The sequence below is a fragment of the Pinus tabuliformis genome, chromosome 3_2 (assembly GCF_031772625.1).
Source record: "Pinus tabuliformis cultivar Carrire ecotype Pingquan chromosome 3_2, CPIR1, whole genome shotgun sequence".
Lineage (NCBI taxonomy): Eukaryota > Viridiplantae > Streptophyta > Pinopsida > Pinales > Pinaceae > Pinus > Pinus tabuliformis.
In genome coordinates, this window is record NC_142302.1 from 429,979,203 (window position 1) to 429,994,195 (window position 14,993).

Below are 14,993 nucleotides of genomic sequence, written 5' to 3' on the forward strand. Positions count from 1 at the left end.
AGCTAACCGACACACTTTCTGTTCTTGACCAGCAACCTTAAATCCTGGAGGCTGCGTCATGTAGACTTCTTCTTGGAGATCACCATTTAGGAAAGCACTCTTTACATCCATCTGATGAACTTTCCAATTGAACTGAGCTGCTAGGGCAAGCACAAGCCTTATGGTACTCATCTTGGCTGTAGGAGCGAAAGTCTCCTCATAGTCGATGCCTTCCTTCTGTGAGAACCCTCGAGCCACAAGACGAGCTTTATACTTGTCTATGGTTCCATCAGCTTTGTATTTCACTTTATACACCCATTTGCAGCCTATGGGTTTTTTCTCTGCAGGAAGATCAGAAAGTGTCCATGTATGATTCTTCTAAAGACTCTGGAATTCGGCTTCCATAGCCTGTTCCCACTCAGATGTACCCTTAACCTCTGAATAGGTTTGAGGCTCAAAAATACTGTGTAGGTTAGCCATAAGAGCAAAATTGACTGTAGACTGTTGTCTGTTCTTATGTCTAGAAGTTCTACCTTCAAGGAGCTCATCATCCCGGAGATCACCAATGGCTTTAGCCCACCATTTAGGCCGAAGAGTAGAAGAACCAATATCAGGAGTAGAGGAACCAATATCAGGAGGAGGTGGAGAAGACTCAAGAGCAATAGGGGCCGCAAGAGGAGGGTTATTTTCTGGAGGAAGCTCAGATAGAGTATTATCAAATACTGATGCTACATCATCCCTCCCATCAGGTGGACCGATCGGAAGAAGAACACTGTGAGGCTGATCCTCAGAACACTGCTTAGAAGAAGAAGACTGAAAGAATCCTCTGTCCTCATCAAAAACTACATCCCGACTGAAGCTAAGACGACCAGTGGCTATATCTATCAACCTATAGGCCTTGTGATGATCACTGTACCCTGTCATCATGAGTTTCTGGCTTTTGGAATCCAACTTAGAGCGCTTAGCAGCTGGAATCCAAACATATGCAACTGAGCCAAATACTTTGAGGTGACTGATCTTAGGCTTACGACCAGACCAAACCTCTTCAGGAGTCTTCCCTGTCACAGCCTGAGTGGGTGATCGGTTAAGAAGGTAAACAGCAGTAAATACTGCTTCAGCCCAGAATCTGTTTGGAACACTCCTGTGTTGTAACATGGAACGAGCCATTTCAACAACCGTGCGGTTGCGGCGCTCGACAACACTGTTCTGCTGAAGAGTGTAGGGTGTGGTTAACTGACGTTTGATGCCATGAATATCACAGAAATTGGCAAAAGCTGAAGAACAAAATTCCCCCCCATTGTCGGTCCTAAGAGTCATGATGTTACAGCCAGACTCTTTTTCAACTAAGGTTTTAAACTTCTGAAAGGTACTAAGTGCATCAGATTTATTTTTTAGAAAATACACCCACATCTTTCTACTGAAATCATCTACAATAAGTAAAAAATATTTGCAAGCAGTGATAGAAGCTGTATTCATAGGACCACAAATATCAGCATGAAGTAACTGGAGTACCTTAGATGCGCGCCAAGATTCTCCATTCTTGAATGAAGACCGATGTTGCTTTCCTGCTTGACAGGCGCCGCATACCCCCAACTGCTGAGTCTGAATATCAGGTAATCCTGACACAAGTCCCTCCCGGGAGAGCTGAGAGAGATACTACATATTTAGATGCCCATATCGCTGATGCCAAAGAGTACTGATGGGAGAGACACGTGCTGCTAGAGCCACTTCTGGAGAGTCACCGGTGTCAAGTAGCCTGTATAGACCATGGTCCTCTAGGCCAACAGCAACGGTTAGACTAGTCTCCCTGTCAATAATGGAGCACTTGTGTGCACTGAACACAACATCAAGCTGAGGAGAATTCCTCATAATCTAGCTGACAGATAGCAGATTAATTTCCATACCAGGAACATAGTATACATTCAGAAATATGAGTGTGCGCCCACCAGACTGAATTTGAACTGTACCTCTGCCAGCTACTGTGTACTTTTCACCTCCGCCAAATACCACGGAATCACTGAAAGGTGAGAAGTCAATAAACCAGTCACGCCTGTGAGAGAAATGGCGTGATGCACCAGAATCAATGTACCATGCAGAAGAAGGAACATGATCTGAAGACCTTTTAGCCATAAAGGCATAAAAGGCTTGATTTCCTTCTAACATCAGATTGGTGAGCGTGGCCATTTTCTCAAAGACAATACAAATTTTAATGTGGCTGCCTGCTTATCCTGGTGCAGATCAAAAACAGAATTTGTTCTCCACAAAAATAAGACAAAACTCCAATTGTCTTAATTCAGGCAACCAAAAAAAATAATATAATGATCAATACGTGAGCCGTCGTACTGAACTTTCTCACACAGCAGGAAAAAACGAGGTTAGGTAGCACATAAGCCCATGCTGTGTCGAATGACCACGATATATTGCCGCTGCTGTTCTTCGCACTTGCGTCGAATTACCACGATACACTGCCGCTGATATACTGCCACTGATATACTGCCGCAGATCTGGAATTCTGAAACCACCGGAGAAAGCAGATACAAGCACCACCGAGCACCGGACAAATTAGATACGAAACACCGCAGAGATATGTTATTTCCACGCCAATACAACAAATGCAAACCACCGCAGAGAATTCGATCGATCAAATTCGATCTATCAAAAATATATTCTACCGAGATACGAACCACAAATGATTGCCGAAGCTCTGCAGAAGATTCGTATTTTCCAAGCGGGATATACTGATGACCAAAGGAATTCAAAGATGCTATTATCAGAAATCTCGATATCCGGAGATTGGCCGACGAGTTCCCGAAAAAACTTTGTCGATAATTTTTGATAAATCGAGAGCCGACTGTGCCAGAGATTTCGGCCGGAAAAGCAGTCCCTCTAGAAAGACAGCTTGACAGCACCTGTAGGGTTTGTTCAAAGCCCGTGGATCGAAAAGAAGACCCGAATCAGCGAAGCGGGTGCCTCTGAGATCAGAAAATAAATAAGCCGATAGAAATTGAATGTTTAGATTCAGCGCATCAGAAAGTCGGGTTCTTTCAGCAATAAGAAAGCTCGGTCCCTTTCACCAACGACTTGGCCAACAAACACAAATGATAGTTTCTTCAATTTCTAATTCCTCAGAAATGATAATACAGGAGAAGAATCCATTTCTGTATCGAGATAGACGACTGTAAGCTTTTATCACAGTGAGCAAAGCCGAGGCTAAGACTCAGTGAAGGCTACCTGGCTTACAGAGGGCTCGACCTTAGAAAGAACTCAAGAGATTAGGATGCAGAGAGAAATCTCTTTTTCTGGCTCTGATACCATGTGGAGGTTTGCCGTTACACCAAAACCCGCAGGTGTTGGTAAACATTACAAGCCAGTAACTAGGATCCCCAGGGTGGAAATTACGGATTCTATAGAGGTGCGGTGATTCTTCCAACACCCCCCCTCAAACGCAACTTGGGGGAATCGAACCTGGGTCCAAGCTCTGATACCATAAAAGAATGTTGAATGAATTAATTAATCATGAGCAAGCTGAAGCTCAATAATAATACAGAGATATTTACAAAAATAGAAACATCAAGTTTCTATGTAGAATATGGAAACAATCAGTTTCATCTAAGAAACTGCTAAAAGAATAAAAATAGCAACAGCTAAAAGAATGAGCATTAAATACTAAATAGGAATATTCTAATAAATATTTGATTTTCTGAAGCTAATCATTGGTGGGTTTTGCAGAAAATTTGGTAAAAAATTGTGTTTTAGGTATTGAAATTTTTTTGGCAACTTGGGCAAATGATCTTCAAGGCCTAGGGCCTAAAGGTTTGATCTCTAAACCATCTTTTTCCTCACTGTTTGCTACAGCAGTCATATACCTTTCTAATAGTGGTGAAAAACACATCTAAGTGGTTTGAAATTAACTAAAAAAATTGCTAAATACATTAATAAGTCATTTATGTTTGATGTGTATCAAAAATTTGGCCTAGATCTACATTTTGGGTGACTGTTATCTCTGAATAATTCTGTTTCTGAAGTCTGAAATATAACAGTGGCAAAATTTCATGTGGGTTAGCCTAAAATCAGTTCCTAAGTTGTCTAATACATTAAGGAATTAATTTCTTGAGTTGGGCATTCATCATTAGGCTTATTTCATGTTTTAATTGTTATATCAGATATGATATAATTCTAAAAATCGCATTATAACAAGCTGAAATTTTTTGATAATTCATGTGAGCAAGTTTTGAAAAATTTTGGTAAATTTTTGGCATAAAGATATCATTGATAGCTTATTGTTTTCATTGTCATATTGCTGCTGTCATAAAGTTTTTCTTACTGCTGTCCTAAAAACTAATTTCTGAAAATTAAGTACTCTGTCATGGAATTGTGATAAAATGCATATCTTTTGTTTCATAAACTGAGTATTTTTTGAGCATCTGTTGACATTGATTGCAAAGAAGTTTTTGTTCTCTTTAAGCTATAATTGTAAAAAAAAAAAAAAAAATTGAAGTAAGCTTGTGGTCTAATTATGATATTGCTAAGAAGTTTATCTTTCAATCTTTGTCTAGTGAAGTGAACATTCATTTTGACAGTTAAGGGCTTTGATATATAACTTTGAATCAAATCGTAACATAAGCACTTTTCGTACATGAATCTAACTTCATCTCATCTTCTAATCATCTCGTGCATTTGCATATTTAGTTCTGCATAACTAAAATTTACTTCCAAGCATAAGCTTGGTCGATAGAGAGATAGTTATCCATCAATATTTGCTTGGGAAGCCTGATTTAATGGTACTTAAAACGGTGACCTTGCAGTCGTCAGAGCCACAGCTCTCTGTAGCGTCGGAGGCACCGAGTATGTTAGAATTTCAGGAGAGGTATCGTTAATCACACCTTAGTGTGCTTCTCCTTATCTTCTCTCTGCCAATTACTACGAAATCAAGCTCAACATAAAAAGGATTGAAGGATTCACATTTAAATAGGCATTTAACTAAAATTAACCAAGATTCTTGCATCTCACATTAGTTTTAGGGTCTGCATTTCATATAAGATAGTCATTCATCTAAGCAGCAGTTGCTAATCGATTACTTGGTCTTCATTTCCCTAGCAATATCGTTGACTCCATAAGGCACTGGTATCAATCATTTAAAATCTAATCAAATCCTATAAGTCTTGCTAAATCTTAATCAAGTACTTGATCGCTTCACTGTGTCTCCCGAACTGGTTGGTTCCCAACTAGTTCTTCTTCATTCCATTTTTCCATAGGGTCTACCCCCCTTAGCCTGCAATAGGGAGATAGCTTAATAGAGAGATTGGGGATCAGGGTGACAGCGCCCGATCTGAGTGTTGTCGCGCTGCCTAGACACTCTGTGCGACAAGTCCAATGTCCATCAGAATATCCATAACAAAAAGATAAATATAATCGCTGACTAGAAAAAGATCCAGAAACAAGCCTCCGTTCTTGCCATAGTTTTCGTCCTTCTATGTCCTTCTCTAGCTCGTAGAAACAGAGATAATAATGCAAAAAACGAATTGCTCAAATGAGGAACAATTCCTCACATATTAAAAGTCATCATAGGGAGTTGAATGGGTGCCTTAAAGGGGCCCAGACGACCTGACAAATATTGGAGCCGACCTGTAAAATTTGGTGGCAAAAGTAATTTTGAATTAACTGATTTTCTTTTCAAAATGAAAATACCGACCATGGCTACCATAACTTCCAACAACATCTAGGGGTAACTAGAGGAGATACATTCTCTTATGATTTTGATCACAGACAACAGTTCCATGGTTAACACCCATCAATTTCCACAGAAAATTTCTCAAAGATGCATCCCACACGATGCTTAACTCACTCATTTGATGATTTTAGTTTCTAACGCACATGAGGTACATTTTTTCATTGCTTCATATAAGTGTTAATGGCATATGTATTTGGCATAAAAGTAGTGACCATAGGTTGAAATTGGATAATGGATTATGAAACTTTGAAGTTGCACCTCTTACCTTGTTTCACCTTGGTGGTCACTAACATCTCCTCGTCAAGCATTGCCCCTCTTGGGTACAAGGGCACTACTTAGGGACATCGATAGGGGTAACATGTCCATGCCCCAATTCATACATAGCATGTTCCAGCCTTTTCATTTATGTTGTCCCCCCTTTTGGCTTGGTTTTTATATTTCACATATAGATTCATGCCCCATATTCCCAAGAAAAGAAGGGGTTTGAATGCTCGAGCTTGATGCAACTTTATAAAAAAGGAGGAAAGAGCAAGATATAAAATTCAAAATGCAAAGAAAATGAAGGGATAAGAATGATAAGTTAAAAGCCAAACCAAAGATTGAGTTCTATGCCCTCACTATGAAGCCATTGCTTCAAGTTTTATGCAATGAAATGATAGCTAAAAAGGACTAAGTGAATTATCCCAAAACCCCAAGTAATAGAATGATCTGCAAGAAAAGGGGACTCAATGAAATGGAGCAAAAAAAAAGGGAATACAAGAAAACAAGAAAAAGGCAAGGGGTTGTAAGACATAATGCCTAGGAAATAGTAACTCAATATAAAAGTGCTCCCTCAACAAAGGCACTCACGTGGATAAATCAGTGTGGAAAAAGTCCCGATAAAATCGGGATTTATTCCCCAAAACGCGATTTTTTCAAAAAAAGGATTAAATCGGCCGACTTTTTGCCGACTTTTTAAAAAACGAAAAAATCGGGATTAAATCGAATTACTCCCGATTAAATCGGGAGTCGATGGCAAAAAATCGGCTAAGTTAAAAAAAATTTGTCCGCGGGCATAAAAACCAGAATTCGTCGTTTTATTTTTTAATTGTGTTTTGGGCCTTGGCTTGTTCGCTGTGGAGGAGAAACGAGGGTTTCCAGTTCGAAGAAGTTGTGGGTGTGCATTTGCTAGCCGCAAGCGTCCGCCGTCAAGGTGACAAGGTAAGTTTAATGTTTATAACTGTTACGTTACATGTAATTGTATGTTACAGACTTATTACATTGCTTTCCCTGACAATTATGGACAGTTACAACGAAAGCGGGGTGTATTCACACCAAATACACGCATAGATACAAATCTGGAGACATTATTTCTTTTATAACTAGTTCATCGTCGGTTCTTTAAATTTATGCTTTCTTACACTTGCTAAATGAAATGCAAGGGTTTCATAACTGATTATTTGTATAGGAATAAACCAAATTCCAGACTCCAAACATTCAAAGGATACCGATAAACAAAATCCCCTTACATGCAAGGCATTGTCTTGAGTGCGAGACAAACTGCCGCTGTTTCATGTTAAAATAGCTCTCACTGTCTTCAGTGCCAGACAAATTTCCTTTTGATTCAAGTTAAAATAACTCTTAGATGTGCTGAAGTTTTTTTTCCTGCCGCCTATACTCTCTTTCATTTACTAGGATCAATATGCCAAACTTCAACTTAATTAGTGGCTGTGTTACCAGCTACCGCAATTGACATTTTCCTTTGAAATACCTGAATTCATACAGATGGGTAGAGACAAATGAGAAAATAAGATAATGCCCAGGCAAGTTCCTGTTATCATCACTGAAGCTACTAACAATGACACAGATTAGTACAAAGAAGTATATGCTAATAACAGTGACAAAGATTAATTAACAGTTACATTGTTATTATTTAAATTTTATAATTTAAATTTTATATAACTGTTCAACAGTCAAATTCAAGAATCAAAACAGCGGCTGTTATATAATTATAATATGTAAAATTTAAATTTGTAATATGTATGTTAAATTGTTAATTTTTTATTTACATTTATTTATATTTATTTTATTGTTATTATTTAATATTTATGACTGTAATAAATTATTTAATAAATTATGACTGTAATAAATTATTTCACTGTACATACATTTATGATTTATTATTTAATATTTACTAATTTGTTTCTAAATTCTGAGTGCAATACAAATTAGTAAATTACTAATTATAATTTGCTGATTTGAATTTGTTTCCATTCTTTTTGTGCCCAGGTTTAAACTTTAAATTCCAGCTCAAAGTTTAAAACAAAATGCCGAGGGTTTTGGATTCTATGTGGGAGTTTGGTGAGCCTGATGTTATACCTGAAACTGGGGCGGTCAATAGAATGTATTTGACTTGCAAATTGTGTGGAAAGCATATGTCAGGAGGCATCAACAGATTAAAATTCCATTTGGGGCAAATTCCAGGCCAAAATATTGAACTTTGCAAAGAGACAACTCCAGAAATCATCCGACGGGCCATTCAATCATTGATGGATAAAGAGGAAGGAAAAGACACCAGGGCAACACTAAGAAACCAAATTGCAGGGGGCTCAAGAGTGGGGGGAATTGAGAGTGGCAATGTTTCTACAGCAGCATCACCTTCCTCACCCATGGGTACATTGGGTAGTGGTACTCATCCTTCTATCTCATCTTTTTTTGTTCCTAGAACAGCAGCTGGTTCACAACCTGGGATTAGATCATCATTGAAAAAAAAGGAAAAGGCAGAAGCTGACAAGTTGGTCAGTAGGTGTCTTCTATGGAGTGATGTTCCCTTCAACATTGCCAAGACAAACCCATTCTACCAGCCTATGTTTGATGCTGTTGCTGTCGTTGGCCCGGGGTACAAAGCCCCCACCTTTGCAGAGTTGAGAGGGCCTCTTCTTCAAGATGAAAAGACTGAGTGCACTGCTAGATTGGCAGAGTTTAGGGCATCATGGGAGCACACTGGATGCATAGTCATGTCAGATGGTTGGATTGACCAGAAGGGTAGGACCCTTCTTAACTTCTTGGTTAGTTGTCCCAAGGGGACAATGTTTATGAAATCTGTTGATGCATCTGACCACATTAAAGATGCACGTTTATTATGTGAGTTGTTGGACCTCTTCATTCAGGAAGTAGGCCCAAGCAATGTTGTCCAAGTCATAACGGACAACGCTGCAAATTATGTTGCAGCTGGCAAGATGCTTATGGAGAGGTATCCTAACTTGTTTTGGACACCTTGCGCTGCTCATTGCATTGACTTGATGTTGGAGGATATAGGTAAAATTCCTATTGTGAGGGATATTGTTGAATCATCCAAGAGCATAACAAAATTTATTTATAATCATTCATCTGTGCTTAGCTTGATGAGAAAATTCACCAACAAAAAAGAGTTGGTGCGGCCTGCCATTACACGATTTGCCACTTCTTTCATATCTCTTCAGTCTCTGTTGAATTCTATGTGGGAGGTGAAGAGCATGATTCTCTCAGCGGAATGGCGTTCTTTATCTATTAGCCGCAAACCGGAGGGAGAGGGCATATGCAGACTAGTTTCATATGATCAGAGCTTTTGGGCAGGAGTAGAGGAGGTGTGTGCCATTTCAAAACCTTTGGTAAAGGTTCTTCGGTTGGTTGATGGAGAGAAGCCCGCAATGGGCTACTTGTATGAGGCCATGGATAGGGCCAAAGAAGCCATCCGTGCTTATTATGCAGATAAGGGAGACGAGGGGTTGGAGAAACAACAGGTCATATGGGGAGTGATTGATCAGCGATGGAACAATACCCTCCATCGCCCCATTCATGCTGCAGGTGTCTACCTCAACCCTGCATTTTCTTATGCTTGTGGTTTCAGATTTGATGCCGAGGTGATGGATGGATTCTTCACTTGTGTCGAGAGGATGGTGTCATCTAGGCGAGAACGTGAGGAGATTTCTAAAGAAATGGAGGTCTATAGGATGGGAGGTGGCACATTTTGTTTTGACATGGCTATTCAGAATAGGACGACCAAAATGCCAAGTAAGTTTCAGTTTGTTTCAAATTTTCAAGTTTAGAATTTCAATGTTTTTTTTTATGTTTCTCATTTTTCTTTTAACTTGTAGATGCTTGGTGGACAAGCTATGGTGCCAGAGTACCACATCTCCAAAAGCTTGCCATTCGAGTGCTCAGCCAAACATGCAGTTCCTCTGGGTGTGAGCGCAACTGGAGTGTATTTGACAAAATACACTCCAAAAAGCGCAACAGGTAAAAACTAAAAAGATTTCAAATTAAATTTTTTGAATTCATTTGATTAATTTTAATATTTAAATTTTCTAAGTACTAATTTACAATCTATGACCCTAATACAGATTGGAATCCAAACGCCTCAATGACATGGTATACGTCTACTACAATCTTCGATTGTGGGTGAGACAGCTTCAGAAACCTACTGATGTGGAAGCCATCTCATTGGACAATATTGATACCACCGCTGCATGGAGAGTCGAGACTGAGAGGCCAATCTTGGACACGATCCCGGATTGGTTAGGTGTGGATCTAGAGGATGTAGCAGTTGCAGAGGAGGGAGAGCTAGAGATAGAGGAGGAGGAGGCGGAGCAACATCAGGGTCAGGAGGCAGTAGCAGAGATGGATGAGGATGCTGAGGAGGAGGTGACACCATCTAGGGTGGGCAGCAGCAGCGGCAGCGTAGCACAGAGGCCACCTCTTCCATCAGCTTCTAGAGGACGATTGAGTCCATTTCCTTTTGTATCCTCAGGGGCAGGGTCTTCTTCCTCTAGAGGAAAAGGCAAAGCCATTCCCTATTCCCGTAAAAGGGGAAGAGGATCTCAGTGACTGATTAGTGATTACTTGATGACTTTTAGATGACTCATGATGTACATTTATTATATTTTTTGTTGATATTTTGACTCTTGAGAGTTGAAACTCAGACAGGACTCAAAATTCAGGAGTGGATTCACTATTTTGATATGTGATGCAGCACTAGACTTCATATACATATTATATATTAGCTTTCTTTACATGTTTATGTGGAAATGCATTTATTTGATGTTGTGGATACTCTAGATGTTAAAAAAAATTAAAAAAAAATGAATAATTTTGTGTTTTTTTAATTTTGCCGACTTTTTCGAAAAACTCCCGACTTTGCCGAGTTTTTCAACTTTTGGACCCTTGCCGAATTAATCCCGACAGCGACTTTTTCCACATTGGGATAAATATCTTACATAACCTCACATGACTATCTAACACCACACTCATGAAGTTAAACTTCCATCTATTGTCACATATACTCCTAGATAGGTTTCCTGGGAATTACTACTCTTCTTGGTTACTGGCACACCTAATCGAAGTTAATGATGATCCTCCCATACCTAAACTTAGCAAGTGGTACAAATTCTATAAGTTGTTGTGAAGTTTGAAGCAATTTTAGAAAGTTTAACTTGGGAATAAATCAGCAAGGGTCCAAAATTGAAAAAGTCGTAAAATTCAGGAGGAAATTGAAAAAATCAATAAAAACTCGTCAAAATTAAAAGTACAAAAATATTCATTTTCTTTTAACTTTTTAGCATCTAAAGTGTCCACAACATCAGATAAATGCATTGCCACATCAATATGAAAAGAAATCTAATATATAAGATGTATAAGAAATTCTAGTGATACATCACATATCAACAGTGAATCAAGTCTTGAATCCTAAATCCTAGCTCAGTCTCAAGAGTCAAAATATCAAAAAAAAATACAATAAATGTATATCATCATCATGAGTCATTTACATGTCATAAACTAATCAGCCACTGAGTTCCTTTGCCCCTTATATGGGAATAGGGAATGGCTTTTCCTTTTCCTCTAGACGAAAAAGGCCATGCCACTGGAATTACAAATGGACTCTATTGTCCTCTAGAAGAAAAAATAGGATGTTGCCTCTGTTCTTTGCTGCCACCCATGCCAGATGGTGTCATCTCCTCCTCTTCTTCTGCCTCTTGTTCCTACTCCTCATCTTCTTCCTCTACCTCTCTCTCCCCTGCAGCTGCTACCTCCTCCAGTGCCTCTAGATCAACCTCTAACCAATCAAGGACCGAGTCCATAATAGGCCTCTCAATCTCAACCCTCCATGCAACAATGGTGTCAATATGGTCCATTGAGATGGCTTCCATGTCAGGGGTTTTCTAAAGTTGTCTCACCCACAATTGGAAATTGTATTAGACATAGACCATGTCATTGAGGCGTTGAGACTCCAACCTGTATTCTAAGTCACCAGGTTCGAGTTCGAGTTCGAGTTCGAGGACCATGAAATTCGAATAAAGTTCGGCAACTCAAATTTTGTCGATAAAATTCGACATATAGAAATTCGAAAAAAAAAATGTATATTAAAGATAGATATATCATATGCATATGAGAAATGGTATGGAGTGAGTTTTATCATGATTATCCTTATAATCAGACTATTAAAAGTTGTAACACTTACAATCTAACATTAATCTTATAACATTATCTGAGTGGTTATTCTCTTAGTGGCCATAACATTATAACAATATAACATAATCTTATAATGTTTGTTCTCTTAGTGGCCATAATCTTGTAACATTCTTAAGCTTAATGTTTGTTCTGAAGATTCTTTTTGGGAAGTCGTAGTCATAGTTTTGTGATGACTGTGGTCATAAAATATATACGGGTTGTTCATGTTAAATCACCACCGCTGCAATTAATATGTTAACATATATAATTTTTTACATAATGAACTTTTTATAATGGTCAAATTTTAATGTTTTTCTTAAGATGTTTGTGGGAACGCATGGTTATTGTTAAAAAGCGTTTGTCTTAAAACTGTGTTCACTTTCTAAGATTGTTTTTGTGAGGTCTATGGTCATAAAATATTTATGGGTTGTTGATATTGAATCTCACCACCGTTGTACTTAATGTTCTAACATATATTTTTTATATAATGAAATTTTGAGAATGATCAAATTAAACTTTAAAATAAGTTAGATTAATAAATAAATAAGTATATTTTGCCGATCTCGTGATTCTTATCTTGCAGATATTCACACGGTGCTTTAGAAAATATTTTGCAGAGATTGACAGAGTGCTTGGGGGCCGATAAACGATGCACATGCAATGATAACATGCAAATCTGCGATACATGTGCCCAGCTATTGTGGGGTCAAAATCACCCTTCACACACTAATTAATTATGGAAAGTGATTGTTCAGTTATACGGGGGAGTTGGTACAGTCAATCAGCACGGCAATAGTTATACACCCGACAGAATTGTTGCGAATCGCGAGGCAGTTTGTGCCGTAGGATGAGGAATCGAATGTTATGCTGGGAATGTTGGGATAGATAAACGGAAACCGTAAACGATTATAAATTTATATGTAACGAATCCATATGTTACTAACGATTATGTAACGAATCCATATGTAACGAATCCATATGAAACCCAGGCCGTCCCAAACAGGAACAATAAAACCCGCGGGCGCGCGAAAAAAAAAAACGAATTTAATGAAATGTAGCCGAATTTAAACGATTTTAAACGAATTTCATTCGATTTTATTCGACAGACAATCAAATTCGGGTTGAAATTCGAGTTCGCCGAATTTAATGGCGAACTCGAACGAATATGTTCGTTTTCCCTTGAAAAACGCCGAATTTCGAATTTAATGCTTCAAATTCGGCGTATCTGGTGACTTAGCCTGTATTAGGGTCATAGAATATAAATTAGTACTTAGAAAATTTAAATGTTAAAATTAGTAAATTATAATTTATAATGAATTTGAAATTTTTTAACCTATTGTGCTTTTTGGTGTGTATTTTCAAATACACTCTAGTTGCGCTCGCATCCGAAGAAACTGCATGTTTGGTTAAGCACTCGAATGGCAAGCTTTTGGAGATGGGGTACTCTGCCACCATATAGCTTGTCCACCAAGCATCTACAAGTTAAAAGAAATAAGAGAAACATAATAAAAAACATTGAAATTCTAAACTTGAAGCAAATTATGAAGAGACAATGAATTATGAAATTTGAAACAAACCAAAGCTTACACGACATTCTGGTCTTCCTATCCTTAATAGCCATGGTAAAACCAAATGTGTCACCTGCCATCCTATACATCTCCATTTATTTAGAAATATATTCACGTTCTTGCTCAAATGACACCATCCTCTCAACAGAAGTGAAGAATTCATCCATCACCTCCGCATCAACCTGAAACCACAGGAGTAAGAAAATGCGAGGTTGAGATAGATCCCTGCAACATGGATAGGGTGATGGGTATTGTTCCATCACTCATCAATCACTCTCCATAGCGACTGTTGTTTCTCAAACCCCTTATCCGCCCCCATTTTCATAATAAGCATGAATGGCTTCTTCGGCCTTATCCATGGGCTCATACAAGTAGCCCATTGTGGGCTTGTCCCCGTCAACCAACCGAAGAACCCTTACCAAAGGTTCCGAAATAGCACACACCTCCTCCACTCCTGCCCAAAGGTTCTCATTATATGAAACTTGTTTGCATATGCCCTCTCCCTCTAGCTTGCAGCTAACAGATAAAGCATGCCACTCTTGTGAAAGAAACATGGTCTTCACATCCCACATAGAATTCAACAGAGACTGAAGAGATATGAAACTAGTGGCAAATCGTGTAATGGAAGGATGCACCAACTCTTTGTTGTTGGTGAATCTTCTCATCAAGCTAAGCACAGATGCATGATTATATATAAATTTTGTTATGCTCTTGGATGATTCAACAATATCCCTCACAAAAGGAATCTTCCCTATATCCTCCAGCATCAAGTCAATACAATGTGCAGCACAAGGTGTCCAAAACAAGTTAGGATACCTCTCCATAAGCAACCTGCCAGCAACAACATAATTTGCAGCATTGTTCGTTATGACTTGGACAACATTTTGTGGACCTACTTCCTGAATGAAGGTGTCCAACAACTCACATAATAAATGTGCATCTTTAATTTGTGCAGATGCATAAACAGATTTCATAAACATTGTCCCCTTGGGACAACTAACCAAGAAGTTAGGAAGGGTCCTACCCTTCTGGTTAGTCCAACCATCTGACATCATTGTGCATCCAGTGTGTTTCCATGATGCCCTAAACTCCAATCTAGTAGTGGAATCATCCTTTTCATTTTGAAGAAGAGGCCCTCTCAACTCCCAAAGGTAGAGGCATTATAACCCAGGCCAACAACAGCAATAGCATCAAACATAGTTTGGAAGAATGGATTGGTCTTGGAAATTTCGAAAGGAACATCACTCCAT

General features: G+C 38.7%; 2 protein-coding genes across 4 annotated transcripts in view; one reads left to right on the forward strand and one right to left on the reverse strand.

The window, feature by feature from the left end:
* The window catches only part of LOC149181162 (Pseudouridine synthase family protein), a 294,463-nt gene that overhangs the window by 144,437 nt on the left and 135,033 nt on the right, over window positions 1–14,993 (reverse strand). The gene's annotated exons all lie outside the window — the stretch shown is intronic.
* On the forward strand, window positions 9,625–10,727 carry LOC149181164 (uncharacterized). Its single transcript, XM_089417966.1, has 3 exons — window positions 9,625–9,742; window positions 9,826–9,967; window positions 10,072–10,727. The coding sequence occupies exons 1-3, from the start codon at window positions 9,625–9,627 to the stop codon at window positions 10,553–10,555; spliced, it is 744 nt and encodes a 247-aa protein (XP_089274092.1). The 3' UTR covers window positions 10,556–10,727.